Raw genomic sequence first — 25,859 nt, 5'->3', positions numbered from 1 at the left:
GTGAAACAAAAACCTGTAACTGTTTTGCATGATGGTAGGATTGCTGGTTTCTTTTTCTGTCTCATAAACACGCTAGATAACAGGGATATCTTGCTACTCCTACTTACACTTTGGTCACACTTCACAGACACGCACATGCATATATATATATATATACATACATCTAGGTTTTTCTCCTTTTTCTAAATAGCTCTTGTTCTTTTTTATTTCTTCTATTGTCCATGGGGAAGTGGAAAAGAATCTTTCCTCCGTAAGCCATGCATGTCGTATGAGGCGACTAAAATGCCGGGAGCAATGGGCTAGTAACCCCTTCTCCTGTATACATTTACTAAAAAAGAGAAGAAGAAAAACTTTATAAAACTGGGATGCTTAAATGTGCGTGGATGTAGTGCGGATGACAAGAAACAGATGATTGCTGATGTTGTGAATGAAAAGAAGTTGGATGTCCTGGCTCTAAGCGAAACAAAGCTGAAGGGGGTAGGAGAGTTTCAGTGGGGGGAAATAAATGGGATTAAATCTGGAGTATCTGAGAGAGTTAGAGCAAAGGAAGGGGTAGCAGTAATGTTAAATGATCAGTTATGGAAGGAGAAAAGAGAATATGAATGTGTAAATTCAAGAATTATGTGGATTAAAGTAAAGGTTGGATGCGAGAAGTGGGTCATAATAAGCGTGTATGCACCTGGAGAAGAGAGGAATGCAGAGGAGAGAGAGAGATTTTGGGAGATAAGTGAATGTATAGGAGCCTTTGAACCAAGTGAGAGAGTAATTGTGGTAGGGGACCTGAATGCTAAAGTAGGAGAAACTTTTAGAGAGGGTGTGGTAGGTAAGTTTGGGGTGCCAGGTGTAAATGATAATGGGAGCCCTTTGATTGAACTTTGTATAGAAAGGGGTTTAGTTATAGGTAATACATATTTTAAGAAAAAGAGGATAAATAAGTATACACGATATGATGTAGGGCGAAATGACAGTAGTTTGTTGGATTATGTATTGGTAGATAAAAGACTGTTGAAAAGACTTCAGGATGTACATGTTTATAGAGGGGCCACAGATATATCAGATCACTTTCTAGTTGTAGCTACACTGAGAGTAAAAGGTAGATGGGATACAAGGAGAATAGAAGCATCAGGGAAGAGAGAGGTGAAGGTTTATAAACTAAAAGAGGAGGCAGTTAGGGTAAGATATAAACAGCTATTGGAGGATAGATGGGCTAATGAGAGCATAGGCAATGGGGTCGAAGAGGTATGGGGTAGGTTTAAAAATGTAGTGTTAGAGTGTTCAGCAGAAGTTTGTGGTTACAGGAAAGTGGGTGCAGGAGGGAAGAGGAGCGATTGGTGGAATGATGATGTAAAGAGAGTAGTAAGGGAGAAAAAGTTAGCATATGAGAAGTTTTTACAATGTAGAAGTGACGCAAGGAGGGAAGAGTATATGGAGAAAAAGAGAGAGGTTAAGAGAGTGGTGAAGCAATGTAAAAAGAGAGCAAATGAGAGAGTGGGTGAGATGTTATCAACAAATTTTGTTGAAAATAAGAAAAAGTTTTGGAGTGAGATTAACAAGTTAAGAAAGCCTAGAGAACAAATGGATTTGTCAGTTAAAAATAGGAGAGGAGAGTTATTAAATGGAGAGTTAGAGGTATTGGGAAGATGGAGGGAATATTTTGAGGAATTGTTAAATGTTGATGAAGATAGGGAAGCTGTGATTTCGTGTATAGGGCAAGGAGGAATAACATCTTGTAGGAGTGAGGAAGAGCCAGTTGTGAGTGTGGGGGAAGTTCGTGAGGCAGTAGGTAAAATGAAAGGGGGTAAGGCAGCCGGGATTGATGGGATAAAGATAGAAATGTTAAAAGCAGGTGGGGATATAGTGTTGGAGTGGTTGGTGCAGTTATTTAATAAATGTATGGAAGAGGGTAAGGTACCTAGGGATTGGCAGAGAGCATGCATAGTTCCTTTGTATAAAGGCAAAGGGGATAAAAGAGAGTGCAAAAATTATAGGGGGATAAGTCTGTTGAGTGTACCTGGTAAAGTGTATGGTAGAGTTATAATTGAAAGAATTAAGAGTAAGACGGAGAATAGGATAGCAGATGAACAAGGAGGCTTTAGGAAAGGTAGGGGGTGTGTGGACCAGGTGTTTACAGTGAAACATATAAGTGAACAGTATTTAGATAAGGCTAAAGAGGTCTTTGTGGCATTTATGGATTTGGAAAAGGCGTATGACAGGGTGGATAGGGGGGCAATGTGGCAGATGTTGCAAGTGTATGGTGTAGGAGGTAGGTTACTGAAAGCAGTGAAGAGTTTTTACGAGGATAGTGAGGCTCAAGTTAGAGTATGTAGGAAAGAGGGAAATTTTTTCCCCGTAAAAATAGGCCTTAGACAAGGATGTGTGATGTCACCGTGGTTGTTTAATATATTTATAGATGGGGTTGTAAGAGAAGTAAATGCGAGGGTCTTGGCAAGAGGCGTGGAGTTAAAAGATAAAGAATCACACACAAAGTGGGAGTTGTCACAGCTGCTCTTTGCTGATGACACTGTGCTCTTGGGAGATTCTGAAGAGAAGCTGCAGAGATTGGTGGATGAATTTGGTAGGGTGTGCAAAAGAAGAAAATTAAAGGTGAATACAGGAAAGAGTAAGGTTATGAGGATAACAAAAAGATTAGGTGATGAAAGATTGAATATCAGATTGGAGGGAGAGAGTATGGAGGAGGTGAATGTATTCAGATATTTGGGAGTGGACGTGTCAGCGGATGGGTCTATGAAAGATGAGGTGAATCATAGAATTGATGAGGGAAAAAGAGTGAGTGGTGCACTTAGGAGTCTGTGGAGACAAAGAACTTTGTCCTTGGAGGCAAAGAGGGGAATGTATGAGAGTATAGTTTTACCAACGCTCTTATATGGGTGTGAAGCGTGGGTGATGAATGTTGCAGCGAGGAGAAGGCTGGAGGCAGTGGAGATGTCATGTCTGAGGGCAATGTGTGGTGTGAATATAATGCAGAGAATTCGTAGTTTGGAAGTTAGGAGGAGGTGCGGGATTACCAAAACTGTTGTCCAGAGGGCTGAGGAAGGGTTGTTGAGGTGGTTCGGACATGTAGAGAGAATGGAGCGAAACAGAATGACTTCAAGAGTGTATCAGTCTGTAGTGGAAGGAAGGCGGGGTAGGGGTCGGCCTAGGAAGGGTTGGAGGGAGGGGGTAAAGGAGGTTTTGTGTGCGAGGGGCTTGGACTTCCAGCAGGCATGCGTGAGCGTGTTTGATAGGAGTGAATGGAGACAAATGGTTTTTAATACTTGACGTGCTGTTGGAGTGTGAGCAAAGTAACATTTATGAAGGGATTCAGGGAAACCGGCAGGCCGGACTTGAGTCCTGGAGATGGGAAGTACAGTGCCTGCACTCTGAAGGAGGGGTGTTAATGTTGCAGTTTAAAAACTGTAGTGTAAAGCACCCTTCTGGCAAGACAGTGATGGAGTGAATGATGGTGAAAGTTTTTCTTTTTCGGGCCACCCTGCCTTGGTGGGAATCGGCCAGTGTGATAATAAAAAAAAATAATAATAATAAGAATATGATATTGTGTATATGGACTTCAGTAAGGCTTTCGATAAAGTTCCACATCAGAGGCTATTGAGGAAACTTAGGCACACGGAATAGGAGGAGAAATTTTTTCCTGGGTAGAGGCATGGCTGACAAATAGGCAGCAGATAGTTTGCATAAATGGGGAGAAATCAGAATGGGGACACGTCACAAGCAGTGTTCCACAGGGTTCAGTGTTGGGCCCGTTGTTGTTCACAATTTACATAAACGACATAGATGAGGGAATAAATAGCGACATAAGCTAATTTACTGATGACACCAAAATAGGCCGTCCAATTCATTCTAATGAGGACACTAGAGCACCCAGGATGATTTGAATAGACTGATGCAATGGTCGGAGAAGTGGCAGAAGCAGTTTAATATAGACAAATGAAAAGTTCTAAATGTTGGACAGGAAAATAACCATGCGATATATAAACTAAATAATGTAGATCTTAATACTACTGATTTCGAAAAGGATTTAGGTGTTCTGGTTAGCAGTAATCTAAAACCAAGACAACAGTGCATTAGTGTTTGCAATAAAGCTAACAGAATTCTAGGCTTCATATCTAGAAGTATAAATAACAGAAGTCCTCAGTTGTTCTTCAACTCTTTATATCCTTGGTTAGGCCTCATTTAGACTATGCTGCTCAGTTCTGGTCACCGTATTACAGAATGGATATAAATGCTCTGGAAAACATACAGAGGAGGATGACGAAGATGATCCCATGTATCAGAAATCTTCCCTATGATCGAGGTGTATAAATGGAAAAGAGGAAATTTCCAGCCAAGACAGGACTCGCAGCAATGGTTTCAAGTTGGAAAAATTTAGATTCAGGAAGGATATAGGAAAGCACTGGTTAGGTAATAGAGTTGTGGATGAGTGGAACAAAATCCCGGGTACAGTTATTGAGGCTAAAACATTGTGTAGTTTTAAAAATAGGTTAGATAAATACATGAGTGGGTGTGGGTGGATGAGAGTTGGACCTGACTAGCTTGTGTTGCTGGGTCTGGTGCTGTGCTCCTTCCTTGAGTGGAGGTGACTGGACTGGGTGGGCCATTGGGCTAATCTGGGGGGGGGGGGGCTGGACCTGCTCTTCATGGGTCAGTAGGCCTGCTGCAGTGTTCCTGCTTTCTTATGTTCTTATATCCCACCCTTCTTTTAACATTTGTCATGAGCCCATCAGTTCCAACTGCTTTACCTCCTTTCTTTTTACGTAATGCCTCACGCACCTCCCCCACACTCACATCCTGCTCTTCTTCACTCCTAAAAGATGTTATACCTCCCTGGCCAGTACATGAAATTACCGCCTCCTGTTCTTCATCGACATTTAAAAGCTCCCCAAAATATTCCCACCATCTTCCCAATACCTCCAGCTCCCCATCTACTAACTAACTCCCTTACTCTGTTTTTAACTGACAGATCCATTCGTTCTCTAGGCTTCCTTAACTTGTTTATCTCACTCCAAAATATTTCCCATATATTCTTTAATTTGCTTAATGCTGTTTTGTGTGACTTGCAGTTTTCAGGAACATAACTACAGTGTTAATCATGGGCCTACTGTGTATGTTTTTGATATTGGTAGTGTGGAGGAACTTCGGAACTTCTAAACTATTGTATCTGAGTGCCTCTGCAAAGACAGTGCTCACCTATTTGCTCACCTATTTGTGGTTGCAGGGGTCGAGTCATAGCTCCTGGCCCCGCCTCTTCACTGATTGCTACTAGGTCCTCTCTCTCCCTGCTCCATGAGCTTTATCAAACCTCGTCTTAAAACTATGTATGGTTCCCGGCTCCTCTACGTCACTTTGTAGGCTATTCCATTGCCTGACAACTCTGTGACTGAAGAAATACTTCCTAACATCCCTTTGATTCATCTGAGTCTTCAACTTCCAATTGTGACCTCTTGTTTCTGTGTCCCATCTCTGGAACATCCCGTTTTTGTCCACCTTGTCTATTCCGCGCAGTATTTTATATGTCGTTATCATGTCTCCCCTGACCCTCCTGTCTTCCTGTGTCGTCAGGCCAATTTCCCTTAACCTTTCTTCATAGGACAGTCCCCTTAGCTCTGAGACTAGTCTTGTTGCAAACCTTTGCACTTTCTCTAATTTCTTGATGTGCTTGACCGGGTGTGGATTCCAAACTGGTGCCGCATACTCCAATATGGGCTTGACGTAAATGGTGAACAGAGTCTTGAACTATTCCTTACTGAGGTATCTGTTGCGAATAAGAAATTTTTTAAAGAACTTCAGAATGTGGCCTGTTACCATTCATTTCTTATGCATCAAGATTTTTGGATCCGAGTTATTTAAAGTTTTAGAGTCTAGGGGAAATAATGTCAACTGGGAAACTCCATAGAATAATATTCAAATTTATTAAAGTATTTAAATACAATACTTTATCTTCTCTTTGTAGTTAATGTAACTTAATACTTTGTACAATAAATTTACCATATACATTTAGTTCAAAATCATGGAAATGTCACATTAATAAGGAAGTTTAATTATTCTTCCTGTAATTAAGTCTTCAATAAAATTTATGTCTTTGTCTTAACAAGACTGTAAACTCAAAATACAAAAGGTAGAAGATTTAACAAGACCTTTGAATCTGGCCGTAAAGTATCTCTTTGGATTACTGAACTGACCAAGAATATAAATATCAAAAGAGTCTTTCAAAGCAATGAGGAACAAAGTGAGTCAGCTCTTGAGTCCAATTCTCAAAACCATTCAAACTGTACACCGTAAGAGCCAATATACGATCAGTTGTCAGGGCTAGAGCAGGGAGCAGACTGACTACTTGCCAGTCTGTTGACGTGTCGTCAGGTTGGATCAGTTGACCCACGTCAGCCAGCCGGACATAAACAATTGAACAATTCACCGGATGGTTCCGAGACTTAAACTCTACTCTATATACACCAGAAATCCTACCTAACAATAATACTAAAATAATAGTGATAATAACAAATAGTGATAATAGTGATAATAACGATAATAGTGATAATAGCGATAATAGTGATAATAGCGATAATAGTGATAATAATGATAATAGCGATAATACCATGGTATTTTTCATATATTAACAGATAATAATATAACGCCGAAAGTCTCTATTTTAGCTATAAACTGGGACTTTCGAGCTATAATATTAAGTGATGAGCATATTCTCTTACAACAGTTAAATAACACAGGATGACCAATTTCGAAGATATAACCCCCCCCGTACGACAATACGTCGCAGTAGGGAGTTTGCAAGCGTCCTTGGTAATATCTCCTTTATAATAAGCGTCCTCTTGGTAAATAAGGCAAGTAGTATGACGGAAGAATGGAGAAGCAAGAACTCGAACAGCATGGTTATTTGCCAGAGGATGAGCTTTTGGAACAAAGGCCGGAAGAACTATCTGTAGTGGCTTCCATCACAATTCGAGAATAGGAGTCTTGGACATGACTGTCAGGGTCATCCATGTGGACTTAAAACTTCGTCCCATCAACGAAACGGCTTTCATAGTCATACTGTCAATATAAAAGAAAATCATTAACAAAAATATATAATATATATATAAATTAGGCTCTAAGAGTACTCATTTCTTAACTTTACATTTTAAGGTATACATTTTTTTTTTCAGGGGCGAGAAAGGGTATCAGCAATTATGTTAAGGGATCCACTTAAGTGTTGAATACTAATCAGATAAGGTTGGATCCTCAGAGCCCACCTGAGGATTCGGGTGTTCTTTGATTTCATAGAATTAATATAAATTAAAGGGTTGTGATCAGAAAATGCCATAATTTTATGGGGGGAGGTTCCCAGATAAACGTCAAAATGTTCCAAAGATATTACTAGGGCAAGAGCTTCTTTCTTTACAGTGGCGTAATTCTTTTGGTGATGTTTCAACTTTGAAGAAAAATAAGATATAGGATGCAAAATATCAGTTGAGGGGAATTTCTGAAGTAACACCGCCCCCACAGCATAACCGCTGGCATCGATGTGTAAATAGAAGGGTTGATTAAAGTCAGGACTTTTCAATACGGGTGACGAAGAAAGCAACCGCTTCAACCGATTAAAAGCTATCTCACAATCTTTCGTCCAGCAAAACTTCATCTTACTACTCGTTAACTCAGTAAGAGGAGATGCAACCTGAGAAAAATTAGGACAGAAACGTCAATAATAACCAGTCATTCCAAGGAACCTCTGTATAGACTTTCTATCTTGAGGGATAGGAAACTCGGCAATGGCTCTAACTTTTACATCAACAGGACGTACCTCACCCTGACCTATACAAAAACCGAGGTATTTAATCTTGGCTTGTCCAAACTGACACTTGGCTAAATTTATGGTGAAGTTGTACTTTTTTAACTTCTTAAATAAGGTTTCCAGGCGAATTAAATGTTGCTCCCACTCATTGCTATATATAACAAGATCATCTAGATATGCATCCACTCCTTTTAAATCTTTGGTCAGCAGGTTCATCAGGCGCTGAAAGGTAGAGGCCGCGTTACACAACCCGAAGGGCATAACACAATAATTGAATAATCCGCCTTGTATAGTAAATGCGGATATTTCTTGGGCTCGCTGGGTAAGCGGCACTTGGTAATAGCCCCTTAATATATCCAGGCGGGTGACATAGGTGGCTCCTGATACTCTGTCTATTAGATCATCAATACGGGGTAGTGGGAAACCATCTGGTACCGTGAGAGCATTAACCTTACGATAATCAGTGCACATTCTAGAAGTTCCATCAGGCTTGGGAACTAATATACAGGGCGAGGCCCACGGACTTTTACTCCGTTCTACGAGTCCATGGGACAACAAAAATTCTACTTCTTTGTTTAATGTTTCTTGTTTGAGTGGACTTGCCCTGTAAGGTGACTGTTTGCAAGGCTTTGCTCCTTGTACATCTATGTCGTGAATTCCCAATGTACAACACCTAGGGACGTCATCGAATAAAACCTCATAACGTAATGTCAAGTCTTTGATATCTTTGGCTTTCTTCAAATCAAGGTCCATAAGAAAGGTATCAAGAGATTGCAATGTCTCTGAATTTTTTAAACATACTTCTATCGCTTTAGAGATGCTGGGCAGACTTACATTTTCAGTTTCAGCTAAAGGAAGAACTGTCGAAACTGGTACGATACTAGGGTGGTAAGCCTTGAGTTGGTTTATGTGATAAGTACGTTTTGCTTTTCTCTTTCCTGGAGTTTGTAGTACATAATTTACCTCATTGAGCCGCTCAATCACTTCCAAAGGACCTTCGTATCTAGGTTGCAGAGCGTGTCCAGGTAAGAATTTCTGTGCCATCACACTGTCACCTGGTTTGAAGAAACGAGAGTGTGTGTGTTTGTCATAACAATGCTTCATCTTGGATTGGGCCTTAACTAAGTTTTTTGAGGCTAATTCCCTCAGTTGTGACAAACGCTTTTGCATTAGAGTTGGAGTTGTTTTAAACGAGGGTTCTGATTTTCCGGTCCATGAATCTTTTAGTACGGCGAGGGGGCCGCGTACTTGGTGTCCGTAAATTAATTCAAATGGACTGAACCCAGTGCTTTCTTGTTCGCTTTCCCTTAAGGCGAACAAGAGGAATGGTATTCCTTCGTCCCAATCTCTGGAAAACTGCTCGCAGTACGCTGTCATCATTGATTTTAATGTTTGATGAAATCATTCGAGGGCTCCTTGCGACTGAGGGTGATAAGCAACAGAAAATATGGACTTAATTCCGAGGCGAGATAAGGCATCGCGAAACATCTTAGAGGTAAAATTTGAACCTTGATCGGATTGAATTATTCGGGGAATCCCCACCTGTGAGAAAAATTTTTGCAAAGCTCGAACAATGATGCGAGAATTAATTTTTCTCAAAGGGATAACCTCTGGATATCGAGTAATGACATCCATAATTGTAAACAGATATTGATTCCCTTGTTTAGTCTTGGGTAACGGACCAACACAATCTATTATCAGGCGTGAGAAGGGCTCACCACTGACGGGAATCGGAATGAGGGGAACTGGTGGAGGTGTGTGCAAAGGTTTGCCAGTCACTTGGCAGACTTGACAACCTTTTAGATAGCTTTCCACAGTCCCCTTCATTCTGGGCCAATGAAAATGCTTGGCTATTTTGCCCAGTGTTTTCTTTACTCCCAAATGTCCTCCCATGGGACTATGGTGAGCGAAACTAATAGCCAATTCTCTAAAGGTGCTAGGTAGCACTACTAGATGTTTGTTGGTAGACAGGTGATCGTCGGAAGACAAAAGAGACTTTTCCTTTCTCATTAATATACCATTAGCAAGATAATAACAATGGTCCAGGTCTTGGGCGTCGTCTTCTGTAATAGCTATCTCTCATAATTTCTCTAGGGATGGATCAAGGAACTGATCCCTTATTAAATCTTCTTTCGATAGCATTTTAATATCAAAATCTTGAAAAGGGCCGATCATAGAATATTTCAGATTTGAAGATCCGGGTTGTAAGGATCGGCTGATCAATAAATCGAGACCTAAATCTTCGCCTTCACTTAGGACTTCAGTTGATAAAAGATTTTGAGGCGCTCTAGACATTGCTCTAGTTATAACATTGAGAGGAAATAAGGTAGGAGCCTCTTTTCGAGCTTCTATAGCATAGTTAATGTCAGAATTATCAATAACTAGAGGCTCTCGGCTTATACCCGGATAGTCTAGGTCATTGCCTATGAGTAAGTCAACGCCCTGAATAGGAAAAGTTTCGCTGGATACACCTACCGACACAAAACCAGTATAGGTTGGTGTTTGGATGTATATCCTGTGAAGAGGCACTCTTATAATGGCGCCTCCATAGGCTTCTAATAAGACATCTAGCTTTGTGTGAGTCATATCACTTACGGGAAGTATGTCCTGCTTCAACAATGTTAAATAACTTCCAGTATCACAGAAGGAATTAATTTCAACTAATTGAGTCTCGTCTATTCCAACTTTCACTTTAGCAAAGTAGGGACTCATAGCTGAGTGAATATCTTTTTCTGAAACAGCTCTAGTATTTAGTCATCTAGAATGACTACTGATTCATTCTTGTGATCCTTGTTCGGTACTAGGGTTCAGTTTCTTTTGAGTTGTCAATGAAGATATTACCTGTGTTGGGAAACGAAGTCGCTCGTTCCTGGTATCCCCCTCTAGCCAATAAGTGTTTCCTTAAATGCGCTTTCTTATTACAATAAGTGCAGTTCAACTCACTTATGCCTTAGTGGTTTTGAACTTTTCCTAGAGTTAGATCTAAATTTATTATTAATGGGTGTGGAGGCATCATAGGAGATCGGGTAAGGATTCTGTATGTGACGCATCTCTGTAAGATTGGATCGTCCTTTCTTAGGGGCATATTTAGTCACTGTTTCCTTACTTTTTGTTTCGCCAATCAATTGTTGAGATATTTCATAATTATCGGCGAGCGAGGCTGTTTCTAGTATATTTACTATGGGGCAACTAATCAAATACCTATGCAAGTCTTCTGGTAAATTATTATAGAAATCCTCATGCAGGATCAACTGGGAAAGACTTTCCATAGATTTACAGTTAGAAGCTCTAGACCATCTCTCAAAAGCTATTTTCTTTTCACGAGCAAAATCTACATACGACTGAGTTGGCTGGCGTTTTAATGCTCTAAAGGTGTTTTGATAACTTACTGGGAGGAGATCATAAGCCTCTAGGATAGCCTTCTTAACGGAATCGTAATCCACATATTTCTCAAAAGGTAACGCAGCCATACAACTTTGAGCTTTACCAGACAACGAAGTGTGTAATAAGGTTGCCCAGTGTTGTCGGGGCCAGCGCATAGCACGTGCTTGATTCTCAAAGACTTCAAAATAAGTATCTAAATCTCCGTCATTAAACCTTGGAACCATAGATGCAGCTTTTTGTATATTGAAAGAATCATTTGAGGATTCAGTACATCTTTCACTCACATTTCCTTGTTGTTGTTGTCTTATATAGTGGAGCGTTTCCCTTTGAAAGTCTTCTTCATTTAATTTACGCTGAGCCTCAATTTGAGCAGTCTGTAAAATAAATAGTCTCTCTAATTTCTCAAACTGACTTTGAGAAATATGCCCCGATGGTATTGAAAATGAGGGAATTGAACTGGCGGTATGTGGATATTCCTTTGGACGTGCACCTTGGTGAGGGCCAGGCTGACCATTAATGGGAATTCCTTCAGTAACGGGCGAATGCCGAACAGCGGCTGCACCCTGCAATACTTCATCTACTTTACTAGAGGCCAAAGTGGGACCTAATCTATCTGATTCAATTTCAAGATCAACTCTTTGAAATTGTTCTTCTAATACTTCGATTCTCGACTGGTAGCTTACTTGAGAAACTAAACTTTCCGAGTCAGAATCTTCTGCTACATGATGGTTAGAGGCCCCTGGAAACAATTTGTTTCTAATTATTACCCTTACGGTATTGGCTGTGTAATATAAGAACATAAGAAAGGAGGAATGCTGCAGGAGGCCTGCTGGCCCATACTAGGCAGGTCCTTTACAATTCATCCCACTAACAAAACATTTGCCCAACCCAATTTTCAATGCCACCCAAGAAATAAGCTCTGATGTGAAAGTCCCACTCAAATCCAACCCCTCCCACTCATGTACTTATCCAACCTAGATTTGAAACTACCCAAAGTCCCAGCCTCAATAACCCAACTAGGTAGACTGTTCCACTCATCAACTACCCTATTTCCAAACCAATACTTTCCTATGTCCTTTCTAAATCTAAACTTATCTAATTTAAATCCATTACTGCGGGTTCTCTCTTGGAGAGATATCCTCAAGACCTTGTTAATATCCCCTTTATTAATACCTATCTTCCACTTATACACTTCAATCAGGTCTCCCCTCATTCTTCGTCTAACAAGTGAATGTAACTTAAGAGTCTTCAATCTTTCTTCATAAGGAAGATTTCTAATGCTATGTATTAATTTAGTCATCCTACGCTGAATGTTTTGTAACGAATTTATGTCCATTTTGTAATACGGAGACCAGAACTGAGCTGCATAATCTAAGTGAGGCCTTACTAATGATGTATAAAGCTGCAGTATGACCTCTGGACTTCTGTTGCTTACACTTCTTGATATAAATCCCAGTAATCTATTTGCCTTATTACGTACGCTTAGACATTGCTGTCTTGGTTTAAGGTTGTTGCTCACCATAACCCCCAAGTCCTTTTCGCAATCTGTATGGCTAAGTTCTACATCATTTAACTTATAAGTACTAGGGTTATGGGCACTTCCAAGCATCAGAACCTTGCATTTATCTACATTGAACTGCATCTGCCACTTTTCTGACCAAGAATAGAGTTTGTTTAAATCCTCCTGAAGTTCCATAACATCTACGTTTGAATCAATTATCCTACCTATCTTTGTGTCATCGGCGAATTTGCTCATATCACTAGTAATTCCCTCATCAAGATCATTGATATATATTATAAACAACAACGGGCCCAAGACTGATCCCTGTGGAACGCCACTTGTTACAGATCCCCACTCGGACTTAACCCCATTTATGGACACTCTCTGCTTCCTGTCAGTGAGCACTTTTCCCCCAATGCCATGAGCTGCCACTTTCTTTAACAGTCTATGGTGCGGAACTCTATCAAAAGCCTTACTAAAATCTAAGTACAGTGGACCCCCGCATAGCGACTTTAATCCGTGCAAGAGGGCTGATTGTTATGCGAAATGGTCGGTATGCGAATGAATTTTCCCCATAAGAAATAATGGAAATCAAATTAATCCGTGCAAGACACCCAAAAGTATGAAAAAAATTTTTTTACCACATGAAATATACATTTTCCTACACAAAGAGAAGGATACATGCACAATAGTAGAGTAGTACATGCACAATATATATTGTGCATGTACTACTCTACTAAATGAAGAATAAATGACACTTACCTTATTGAAGATGCAGCAATGACTGATGAGACACTGTGTCCTGGGAGTGCCTTTTCCTCCTGAGTACTGTAGGTCCTGTTTGGCATTTTCTTCCAGAACATGCCTTATCACACTGTGTATGCCACTACGATTCTTAAATCTCTCAAACCAACCTTTGCTGGCTTTAAATTCACCAATATGAGCACTAGTTCCAGGCATTTTTCCCTGTTCACCTGGGTGTTAGTCGACTGGTGTGGGTTGCATCCTGGGAGACAAGATTAAGGACCCCAATGGAAATAAGTTAGATGACACTGACTTTTTTGGGTTATCCTGGGTGGCAAATCCTCTGGGGTTAATTGTTTCTTGGTATTCTCAATAAGCCACACCAACAACGGTGCTACAGCAGCAGCAGCAGCAGACGATGCTACAGCAGCAGCAGACGATGCTACAGCAGCAGCAGACGGTGGTACAGCAGCAGCAGCAGCAGACGATGCTACAGCAGCAGCAGACGGTGGTACAGCAGCAGCAGCAGCAGACGATGCTACAGCAGCAGCTGACAGTGCAGCAGCAGCTGTACCACCAATAGTAGCGATGGTTGATTGGGGTTTATTATACAACGTGGCCAGCTCGGAGACACGCACTCCACTTTCATACTTATCAATGATCTTTTTCTTCATCTCTATAGTAATTCTCACCCTTATTGCTGTAGGGTTGGCACTAGAAGCTTTCTTGGGGCCCATGGTCACTTATTTTCCAGAAAAAATCACCAAAAACACTGTAATAATACGAAATGTTCCGATTGTATGCTTGGATGTTACCGCGGAGGCTGGCTGGTAAACAATGCCACCGGCGGAACATGTGAGGCTGGCTAAGGGCGCACATTGGATGCGTCTCGGACGAAGAGCGGTGAGCAGGTTTTTGGGCGGTATGCGAGGCAAAATTTTTGCGAAAAACGCGAGCGGTATGCGGATTGTACGGTATGCGATGCGTACGGTATGCGGGGGTCCACTGTAAATATCAAATTCTTTATTGTGGTCAACAGCCTCAAAAGCTTTACTGAAGAAAGTTAATAAATTAGTTAGACAAGACTGGCCTCTTGTGAATCCATGCTGAGTATCATTAATCAAGCTATGCTTATCGAGATGGCTTCTTATAATCTCAGCTATAATTGACTCTAGTAATTTGCCTACAATTGAGGTCAGGCTTATTGGGCGGTAAGTTGACGGTAACGACTTGTCCCCTGTTTTAAAAATAGGAATTACATTAGCCATCTTCCACATATCAGACACTACACTTGTTTGAAGAGATAAATTAAAAATATTAGTTAATGGTTCACAGAGTTCCATTTTGCATTCCTTAAGAACCCTTGAAAAAACCTCATCAGGACCCGGCGACTTATTTTGCTTCAGTCTGTCTATCTGCTTCACAACCATCTCACTAGTGACTGTGATGTTACATAATTTATCTTCTTCTAGCCCACTGTAAAAATTAATTACTGGAATATTGTTAGTGTCTTCCTGTGTAAAAATTGAGAGAAAATAATTATTTAAAATCAAGCACATTTCATTCTCTTTGTCAGTAAGGTGCCCATAGTTATTTTTAAGGGGACCTATCTTATCTCTAACTTTTGTTCTATAGACCTGGAAAAAACTTTTTGGGTTAGTTTTAGAATCCCTAGCAACTTTAATTTCATAGTCCCTTTTAGCTTTTCTTATCCCCTTTTTAATGTCCCTCTTAATGTCAATATACTGATTCATAAGATGACCCTCACCTCTTTTGATATGCCTATAAATTCCTTTCTTATGCCCTAGTAGATATTTGAGCCTATTATTCATCCATTTTGGGTCATTTCTATTTGATCTAATTTCTTTATATGGGATAAACGCTCGTATGGTACTTCCAATTTACGGGCTATCTGCCAGCACGTTTGAAGTTTCAAGGAGTCCAGCTTTGACAATGTTAAATCTTCAAATAACTCTTTAATGTGATCTTCCATGATCAATATTTTGAGATAAATTCCCAGTATATAACTTTAATATTGTTCTTTTGATCAATGTCTTAGAACAACAGAGATCCCGGACGGGTACCCCATTTGTTGCGAATAAGAAATTTTTTAAAGAACTTCAGAATGTGGCCTGTTACCATTCATTTCTTATGCATCAAGATTTTTGGATCCGAGTTATTTAAAGTTTTAGAGTCTAGGGGAAATAATTTCAACTGGGAAACTCCATAGAATAATCAAATTTATTAAAGTATTTAAATACAATACTTTATCTTCTCTTTGTAGTTAATGTAACTTAATACTTGTACAATAAATTTGCCATATACATTTAGTTCAAAATCATGGAAATGTCACATTAATAAGGAAGTTTAATTATTCTTCCTGTAATTAAGTCTTCAATAACATTTATGTCTTTGTCTTAACAAGACTGTAAACTCAAAATACTAAATGTACAGGATTTAACAAGACCTTTGAATCTGGCCGTAAAGTATCTTTTTGGATTACTGAACTGACCAAGAATATAAATATCAAAAGAGTCTTTCAAAGCAATGAGGAACAAAGTGAGTCAGCTCTTGAGTCCAATTCTCAAAACCATTCAAACTGTACACCGTAAGAGCCAATATACGATCAGTTGTCAGGGCTAGAGCAGGGAGCAGACTGACTACTTGCCAGTCTGTTGACGTGTCGTCGGGTTGGATCAGCTGACCCACGTCAGCCAGCCGGACATAAACAATTGAACAATTCACCGGATGGTTCCGAGACTTAAACTCTACTCTATATACACCAGAAATCCTACCTAACAATAATACTAAAATAATAGTGATAATAACAAATAGTGATAATAGTCTGTGGAGACAAAGAACTTTGTCCTTGGAGGCAAAGAGGGGAATGTATGAGAGTATAGTTTTACCAACACTCTTATATGGGTGTGAAGCATGGGTGATGAATGTTGCAGCGAGGAGAAGGCTGGAGGCAGTGGAGATGTCATGTCTGAGGGCAATGTGTGGTGTGAATATAATGCAGAGAATTCGTAGTTTGGAAGTTAGGAGGAGGTGCGGGATTACCAAAACTGTTGTCCAGAGGGCTGAGGAAGGGTTGTTGAGGTGGTTCGGACATGTAGAGAGAATGGAGCGAAACAGAATGACTTCAAGAGTGTATCAGTCTGTAGTGGAAGGAAGGCGGGGTAGGGGTCGGCCTAGGAAAGGTTGGAGGGAGGGGGTAAAGGAGGTTTTGTGTGCGAGGGGCTTGGACTTCCAGCAGGCGTGCGTGAGCGTGTTTGATAGGAGTGAATGGAGACAAATGGTTTTTTAATACTTGACGTGCTGTTGGAGTGTGAGCAAAGTAACATTTATGAAGGGATTCAGGGAAACCGGCAGGCTGGACTTGAGTCCTGGAGATGGGAAGTACAGTGCCTGCACTCTGAAGGAGGGGTGTTAATGTTGCAGTTTAAAAACTGTAGTGTAAAGCACCCTTCTGGCAAGACAGTGATGGAGTGAATGATGGTGAAAGTTTTTCTTTTTCGGGCCACCCTGCCTTGGTGGGAATCGGCCAGTGTGATAATAAAATAATAATAAAAAAAGTGATAATAGTGATAATAACGATAATAGTGATAATAGCGATAATAGTGATAATAGCGATAATAGTGATAATAGCGATAATAGTGATAACGATAATAGCAATAATACCATGGTATTTTTCATATATTAACAGATAATAATATAACGCCGAAAGTCTCTATTTTAGCTATAAACGGGGACTTTCGCGCTATAATAAGTGATGAACATATTCTCTTACAACAGTTAAATAACACAGGATGACCAATTTCGAAGATATAACAGTATCGGAATGCTATCCTTAGGTTTGCCAGACGCCCGTACGCCGCAGCAGTTTTCTGATTGATGTGCGCCTCAGGAGATGTGCTCGGTGTTATACTCACCCCCAGATCTTTTTTCTTGAGTGAGGTTTGCAGTCTTCGGCCAACTAGACAATACTGTGTCTGCGGTCTTCTTTGCCCTTCCACAGTCTTTGTGACTGCATTTGGCAGGGTTAAACTCAAGGAGCCAGTTGCTGGACCAGGCTTGTAGCCTGTCCAGGTCTATTTGTAGTCCTGCCTGATCCTCGACCGGTTTTATTCTCCTCATTAACTTCACATCATCTGCAAACAAGGACTCTTCTGAGTCTATCCCTTCCATTATGTCATTCACATATACCAAAAACAGCACAAGTTCTAGGACAGACCCCTGTGGAACCCCGCTTGTCACAGGCGCCCACTCTGACACCTTGTCACGTACCACGACTCATTGTTGCCTCCCTGTCAGGTATTCTCTGATCCATTGCAGTGCCTTTCCTGTTGTGTGTGCCTGATTCTCTAGCTTTTGCAGTCACCTCTTTTGAGGAACTGTGTCGAAGGCCTTCTTGCAGTCCAAGAAAATGCAGTCTGCCCCTCCCTCTCTCTTTTCTTACTTCTGTCACCTTGTCTTGAAACTCCAGTAGGTTTGTGACACAGGATTATGTATGAGTGATGTTGAAAGTGTTGAATGATGATTAGAGTATTTTTCTTTCATTTTGGGGTTTTCTTTCTTTTTGGGTCGCCCTGCCTCAGTGGGAAAGGCCGATGTGTTAAAAAAAAAATAGTGATCTTTATTTCTACAAGTATTTGTACAACATATACAGGTCTAACTGGACATCGGTGATGTAGTACTATATAGAAAACCCCTTACTATGCAGAGCATTTTGGGTAAATTAGGTTATTTTTGTCCTCAGGATGCGACCCACACCAGCCAGCTAACACTCAGGTGAATAAGTGCAACAGGTGTCTTAAGGAAACAAAGCCTAATGTTTCCATCCATACTGGGGATCGAACCACAGACATCAGTGTGTGAACTGAGTGTGCTAGCATATTTTCAGCAATTAAAATTATTTTGAACATTTTATGTTGAACATGTAACAGTAAATTTGTATGTTGTTTTGTGTTTAACATTTTTTTTTTTTTTGTAACAAAAAAGTTTGATACTTAGTGTTTTCCAGCTGAAGTACCTTATCGAATCTATCCAGAAGAGAGGCTCTGGGATGAGCACCAAGTTCTTGGACATTTTATGTTCAGAGAAGTTAGGTGAGTGTTTATTATTACTCTGTTAGGTACTGTGCTTCTTTTACAGTCTGTACTTAAAATTTAAGAGAAGTTAGTCATGCCTGGACCAAGGTATTGACCTTCAGATGGTAAAATTTGTATGCTGTTATGCAATGAAATTTCATAGTGCTTCTACTTCTTAGCTTTCAACCGATTGTTGTTTTATCTGTGACCAGTTTTGAGAAGTTTTTCACCCTTTGCCATATTTATTTTTTGAATCCCAAGTATTAAGTTAGGTTCTGCTGGTGGTCATTGTTAAAGATGTTCACATACTTTGCTGAAGTATTTTTTATTGTCATAGTATGACTCAGTGTCCTATTGTTCATGGTCCTTCTGAAAAGAGTACTACTATCCTGCCAAATGAGTGTGAAATTGAGACCTGTAATTGTTTTACACATTTTTCAGAGGGTAAATTGCTAGTACAATGTCAGACCCCAGTTGGTGCTGTTTCCTGTGCTTCTCCAAATGTTTACACCAATTCTCCCAGAACATCATCATCCCCTCTTAGAGAACTTATTCAGGTATGTTTGAGATGTACAGTAGACCGTCATTTGACTCGAGCTTATTTGGCACAATTTGGTTATAGCACGAGTGAAAAATTGCGGCACAGTTTTATACAACACTTCATAAAATTAACTTTACATAGTTCCTTTTGTGGGTGTGGAAAAAAATTCCCCAGCTCAAGCTGCTGCCTTGTTGTGGGTCAGCATATAAGAATGAGGTAAATATGAGTTTGTGTGATGACTTACTGATTGATTTGCTGACTGACTTACTGATTGATTTACTGATTGACTGACTTAATTACTGTATTACTAACTTGACTGACTGACGTACTGATTTGACTGACTTGAAGTTAGACTTTTTCACTGAAGAGGTCCCTGAAACGGTGTCTAGAGCAGCTGATGCCTTACCGTCAGTTGTATGATGTACTGCTGGGTAAAATAGAGCAGAAATTCATTACAGAATTTATGCACACTGTAGTACAACCATCAACTTTAGTACCAGAACCTCTACCATCCACCTTAGCCCAGTAGGGCCACGCAATAACTCTCCACTCTCCACAATCATGCACAAACCCCAGTACCCACAATCATGCACAAACCCCAGTACCCACAATTTAAGGTAAGAAATATTATTATTTCTTTGCATTTGGAATCTTAAGCATTGAAAACAACATAATACATTACAACAATGAACTACAATTACATATTCACTTTTATTTTTGCAAGATCTCTTGATCTAAAAAAAAAAAGTTGTTTAGCTTTTTGGGGGCTCCCAGGAATGTATCCTCATTTTTTGTAGAAGTTCTTCAGTTCATCTGTTTTACCTAATACTGTATATCTCTATCAGAATATTTGATGCCTTATTTCTTTCTTAAACACCCACAGTTGTAAAGGATGCCACATGGAGAAATTGAGGCATATCAAATACATTTTAGTGTTAGGTATTTTAAGAATCACCTCAGACTTTTAGTAAAAGCTTGTGTTGTACTGATATGAAGCAATCATCCTTACAGGTATGTATTTTCACAGGTCAGAACAAACTAAGAGGGAGAACTACTTAAGCTCACTTTGCCATCTTGAAAAAAATACCTAGTTCTCAACAGCTTTTGCTGTTAAGCAAGGCAAAGAAAAATCAGAACTATTCCTCAGAAATCCTAAAATCTGTCCCATTTCTGGCATTTGGCTAATGGTAGAAAAGATAAGAATCTGTGAAATTTCTCTTAAATTTTGTTTAACCCTTTGACTGTCGCAAGCCCCTTTCTGAAACTGTCATTGTATGTCGCAAAATTTTTTGAAAAAAAAAAATTATTTTTTCTTATGAAATGATAGACAATCTTTTCCCGATGGTAATGACACCAAAAGTACGAAATTTGGTCAAAAACTCACGGAATTACGCTCCCGTGAAGTTAGCGGTCTCGGCGACATATACTCATTGACGATTTCGCCAACTTTGAGTCCTGTTTTTGGCCAATTCCGTTGTTCCAGTTGACCAAACTCATGGCTATTTCTTTAGAACTCCATTTTTACTATCAATTGAGTACAAGAAACCGCCCATTTACCGATTTGAACTACCCAATAAAGTGGTCAGAAATTGGCAATTTGGCCAATTTCATGCAAATTAAAAAAGATGCCAGTTTCAAAATAGGGTCCAGAATAAACAATGTAGACATTCTTGGCACTAAAATAACATATCCTCTGTTCATTAGTCATGTCTCTAGGCCCCTTTTATATTACTATCGCTTTCTATTTTTATTTTTTATCCATACAAAAAAATACAAAATTTACTGTTATGCAGACTACTGCATTATTGTAAAAGTGGTATAAATAATATCAGTGCACTAGTGAAAGAATATTAGACTCCCCAGTTGACGTGTATTGGATGTGTGGTGTGATTTGCTTACTCTTGAACATTGGTAAAAATTGAACATTTCCGCTACTTTGAGCTCAATTTCAAGGTTGTTTTCATCGTGAAACTAATCAAAATCATCTCTATTTCTGCAATATGTTTTTCATTTTATCACGTGAGACCATGAAAACGAGAATACAATGATAAATACTATACGAAAATACACCTCAAAGTCGGTGTTTTAATCCCCCCCCCCCAAAAAAAAAGTCAATTGTTTTATCTCATTATGCACTGCGTGCTGCAGGATTTTTTTTATGTGGTGCACACTGACCACACAGACCCATTCTCTCGCATGTGGGCCTACCAGCTTTCTCCTGCTTGATTTGAAGCCGCTAGAATCATTGAGTATATATACATCCGAAACACTGGCTCATAAGACGTATATGTACGACCAAAATAGTCAAAGGGTTAAATAGAAAAAGCATTTTGAATATCAGAATACACTAGTGCTTAGTGAGAGTGCTCCTTGGACACTTTCACCACTAGCTTAGAATGTAAACCAAAAATACATTGTCTGATTATTTAGGTATACACTAGAAAGTGATAGAATCTAGTAACAGTATTTTCTTCTTTAGAGTCCACCCTTCCGCATTCAAAAACTACTAAATGCTAAGACTCGAGAAGTGAAGAAGTTGCAACAGGAAATCCATCGCATGGAGAATGAAAGAGAGGAGATGGATGTAACTTTGCAAACTTCTCACAAGAAGATAAATAAATTAAGTAAGTGGTAGTTATGTATTCTTTAATCTATTCCAGTTGCCTTTAATATCTATAATTTATTTAATCTTGTGAACTTCAATTGATTGTGTTGATAAATAATTGTAATTAATCTTTAGTCATTAATTATAATTAATCTCGAATCATTATAATTAACCCTTTCAGGGTCGGCAGGCCCTCTCCTAAACTTGTTCTCAGGGTCAGAAATTTTTCAAAAAAAAAAAAAAAAATATTTTTTATGAAATGATTGAGAATCTTTTCCTTATCATACTGACACCAAAAGTATGAAATTTGATGGAAAACTTACGGAATTATGCTCTCGCGAAGTTAGCGGTCTCGATGATGTTTACACATTGGCGATTTCGCCCACTTTGAGCCCTATTTTCGGCCAATTCCAAAAATCATACCTATTTCGTAAGAACTCCATTTTTTCTATCGAATGAGTACAAAAAACCACCCATTTACCAATTTCAACTATCCAATAACGTGGTCAGAAATTGACAATTTTGCGAGTTTCACACAAATTTCAAAAGATGCCAATTTCCATATAGGGTCCAGAATAAACAAGACACATTCCTGGCACTAAAATAACATTTCGTCTGTTCATTACTCATGTCCCCAGGCCTCTCTTACATTTCTTTTGCTTTCCACTTTGAATTTTTATTCTCAAAAAATAGAAGATTCACTGTTATGCAGACTACTGCATTAGTGTAGAAATGGTATAAATAATATCAGCGCACTTGTGAAAGAATATTAGACTCACCAGTTGACATGTATTGGACGCATGGCATGATTTATTTACCTTTGAACTTTGGCAAAAATTGAACATTTCTGCTACTTTGAGCTCAGTTTCAAGGTACTTTTCATTGTGAAACCAATCAAAATCATCTCAATTTCCATAATATGTCTTCCATTCTATAAAATGAGACCAGGAAAACTAGAATACAACCATAAATAGCATACGAAAATACACTGCAATGTCGCAGTTTTAAACCAAAAACATGGTCGGAGGTTTTTTTTTTCATGCACTGTGCTGCAGGATTTTTTTGTACTGCGCACACTGACAACATAGACCCATTCTTTCATATGTAGGCCTACCAGCTTTCTCTCGCTAGATTTGAAGGCGCCAGAATTTGAGTACTAGTACGGCACCAACCATGGCGTGCAAGTCATACACTATAGTATGGCACCAACCCTGAAAGGGTTAATCTCAAATCATTAATCTCGAATCATTAATTATAGTTAATCTTGAGTCATTAAAAGGTAAATATATAAAGTATCCTTTAAATTGTACTAATGAGGACAAGTTTGAGGGTATGAATGAGCTGAGAGTAGCTATTTTGCTAGTTTGCCTTCCATTCTATTGATTGATAACAGGAAACTGCCCCTTCAATTATTTTGACTATCCTGTAAAGTGCACAGAATTCAGTAATTTGGCCAGTTTTATAGAAAATTTAAAAAAATACCAATTTAAAAATAGTCCATAAAATAAAAAATGTAGACGTTTCTGGAATTAAAACATTTCTTCTGTTCATTAGTCATGTCTCCAGGCCTCTCCTATATTTCACTTGCATTCTTTCGATATTCTAATCATAAAAGTCACTTGTCTCTACTCTGATCTAACGGGCTCAGATGCTGAAGTCCCTAACACTCAAAACCACCTGTACCCTCTCCCTTCAACCCTTCTTTGGATGACTCCTACTCCTTTTACCACCCCAAATTTTTATAACTTCTTAGTCATCTTATTCATGTTTTATCCTCTAGATTTCCCCCCAAAAATCCTCTGCTCCCTGAATTATGCTTTTGATGACCCTGTATCATTTAATTTCAATGCTCCAAATTCTCTTCATAATGTTCACACAATACATAGCCCTCAACCATGACATCTCATCTGCCTCGTTACTCATTCAATCACTGTTGCCAGAATGGTGCTGACATAACAGTTCAGATGACATTCCAAGCTGCAATATCCCCCACCCCTCCTTCAGAGTGCAGGCACTGTACTTTCCACCTCCAGGACTCAAGTCTGGCAAACCAGTTTACCTAAATCCCTTCATAAATGTTACCTTATTGACACTCCAACAGCTCGTCAAATCGTTAAAAAATCCTATCCAACACTCATACACACAAGCTTGTTGGATGTTGAAGCCCCTAGGACTTGAAACTACTTTTACCTTCTCCCTCCAACATTTCCTAGAATAACCCCTATCCCTCCTTCCCTCCACCCCCAGATTTATACACTCTCCTAGTCATTCTATTTTTTGCCATCTTTAAGTGCTCAAACCACTTTAACAACCCCTCCTCAACTCTGAATAATACTTTTGGTAACCCTATGCCTCCTAATCTCCTAACTCTGTATTCTCTGTATAAGCTTGACACTACACATTACCCTCAAACGTGATATTTCTTCTGCCTTCAACCATCTCCTCACTGTAACATTCAAAACATATGCTTCACACCCATACAACAGTGTTGCTACTACTATACTCTGGTACATTCTCCATTTTGCTTTCTTGGGTACATCAAGTTTTGTCTCTTGAGAGGCCTCAGTGCACCACCCACCTTTTATTATTCTTTCCACCATAAGCCATGCATGCCACAAGAGATGAATAAAATGCTGGGAGCAAGGGGCTACTAACCCCTTCTCTTGTTTAAATTACTTAATCTTAAAAGAAGGTAAACTCTGTAGTTTTCTTCTTTTTTGGGTCTCACTGCCTAAGTAAGAGATGGCCAGTATGTTGGAAAAAAAAATGATTATTATTATTATTGAGCATGATCTTCTCCTGTTTTATGCCTCCAAAGACAGGAGACGTAGCATTGTTTTCCTCATAGCTCAGGCTATAATCTCTGTACACTCTCATGGACTTACTTGAACTCTGCTTTTGACTGTGACAGTTACATTCTGGTGCCACATATAAACACTTTGCTGCACATTCTTAGTATTTTTTTTTTTTCCTATTAACATATTGACCATTTCCCACCAAGGCAGTGTGACCCAAAAAAGAAGAAACACTTTCAACTTCATTCACTCCACTGTCTTGCCAGAGGCGTGCTTACACTACAGTTAAAAAACTGCAACATATCCACCCCTCCCTCAGGGCACAGACACTGTACTTTCCACTTCCAGGATTCAGATCTGGCTAGCTAGTTGCCCCGAATCCCTTCATAAATGTTGCTTTGCTCACACTCCAACAGCACTCGAGTAAGAAAAAACATTTGTCTTCACTTGCTCCTATCTAAAACAAACACAAACACACACACACACACACACACACACACACACACACACACACACACACACACACACACACACACACACACACACACACAAAACTTCCTATAGAAGCCTCCCAACCAGGTCAACCCCAGTGCAACCAAACACTCTAAACCAAAACACCCATGCCACATCCAATGCCCCCACCCACTACATTACAAACTCCACCCCCACAGCAACAACCCATGGTTCCTTACCAGGTCTCCCACTTCCCCAACCCCAATATACCTCCCAGACTACGGTCTTAGAAAAGAAGTTGAAGGTGTGGTATACAAATGCAGATGGAATAACAAACAAGTATGAGGAGTGGCACATAAGAATCAAAGAGACATCCCCAGACATAATAGCACTCACAGAAACAAAACTCACCAGAATAATAACAGATTCAATCTTTACATCCGGATACCAAATCCTCAGGAAAGACAGAGGGAGGAGAGGGGGAGGAGGAGTTGCACTGCTCATTAAAAACCAGTGGGATTTTGAGAAAATGGAAGGAATGGATGGCACGGGCAAAAGGGACTACTTAGTAGGAACAATCCAGTCTGTGGGACATAAGGTGATAATTGCAGTAATGTACAACCCACCACAGAACTGCAGGAGGCCAATAGAAGAATATGATGAGAGCAACAGAGCAATGATCGACACACTAGCTGAGGTGGCCAGGAGAGCACACGTGGGGGGAGCAAAGTTACTAGTTATGGGTGATTTCAATCACAAGTAGATTGACTGGGAAAACCTGGAGCCCCATGGGGGTCCCAAAACATGGAGAGCCAAGATGATGGATGTGGTACTGGAAAACCTCATGCATCAACATGTTAGAGACACTACCAGAGAGAGAGGAGAGGATGAACCAGCAAGGCTGGACCTTGTATTCACCATGAGTAGTTCGGACATCGAGGG

The 25,859-nt window shown here is 39.7% G+C and overlaps 1 protein-coding gene across 1 annotated transcript in view; it reads left to right on the top strand.

The window, feature by feature from the left end:
- Window positions 1-25,859, top strand: part of LOC128688860 (putative leucine-rich repeat-containing protein DDB_G0290503) — a gene marked incomplete at its 3' end in the record, with an annotated part of 132,346 nt that overhangs the window by 38,215 nt on the left and 68,272 nt on the right. Inside the window, 3 exon segments of the mRNA XM_053776870.2 lie at window positions 18,457-18,541; window positions 18,965-19,080; window positions 21,544-21,688. Of these exon segments, the coding sequence (XP_053632845.2) occupies window positions 18,457-18,541; window positions 18,965-19,080; window positions 21,544-21,688 (346 nt within the window).

This window comes from Cherax quadricarinatus, chromosome 16 (genome assembly GCF_038502225.1).
Source record: "Cherax quadricarinatus isolate ZL_2023a chromosome 16, ASM3850222v1, whole genome shotgun sequence".
NCBI lineage: Eukaryota > Metazoa > Arthropoda > Malacostraca > Decapoda > Parastacidae > Cherax > Cherax quadricarinatus.
This window is presented reverse-complemented; position numbering and strand designations above follow the sequence as displayed.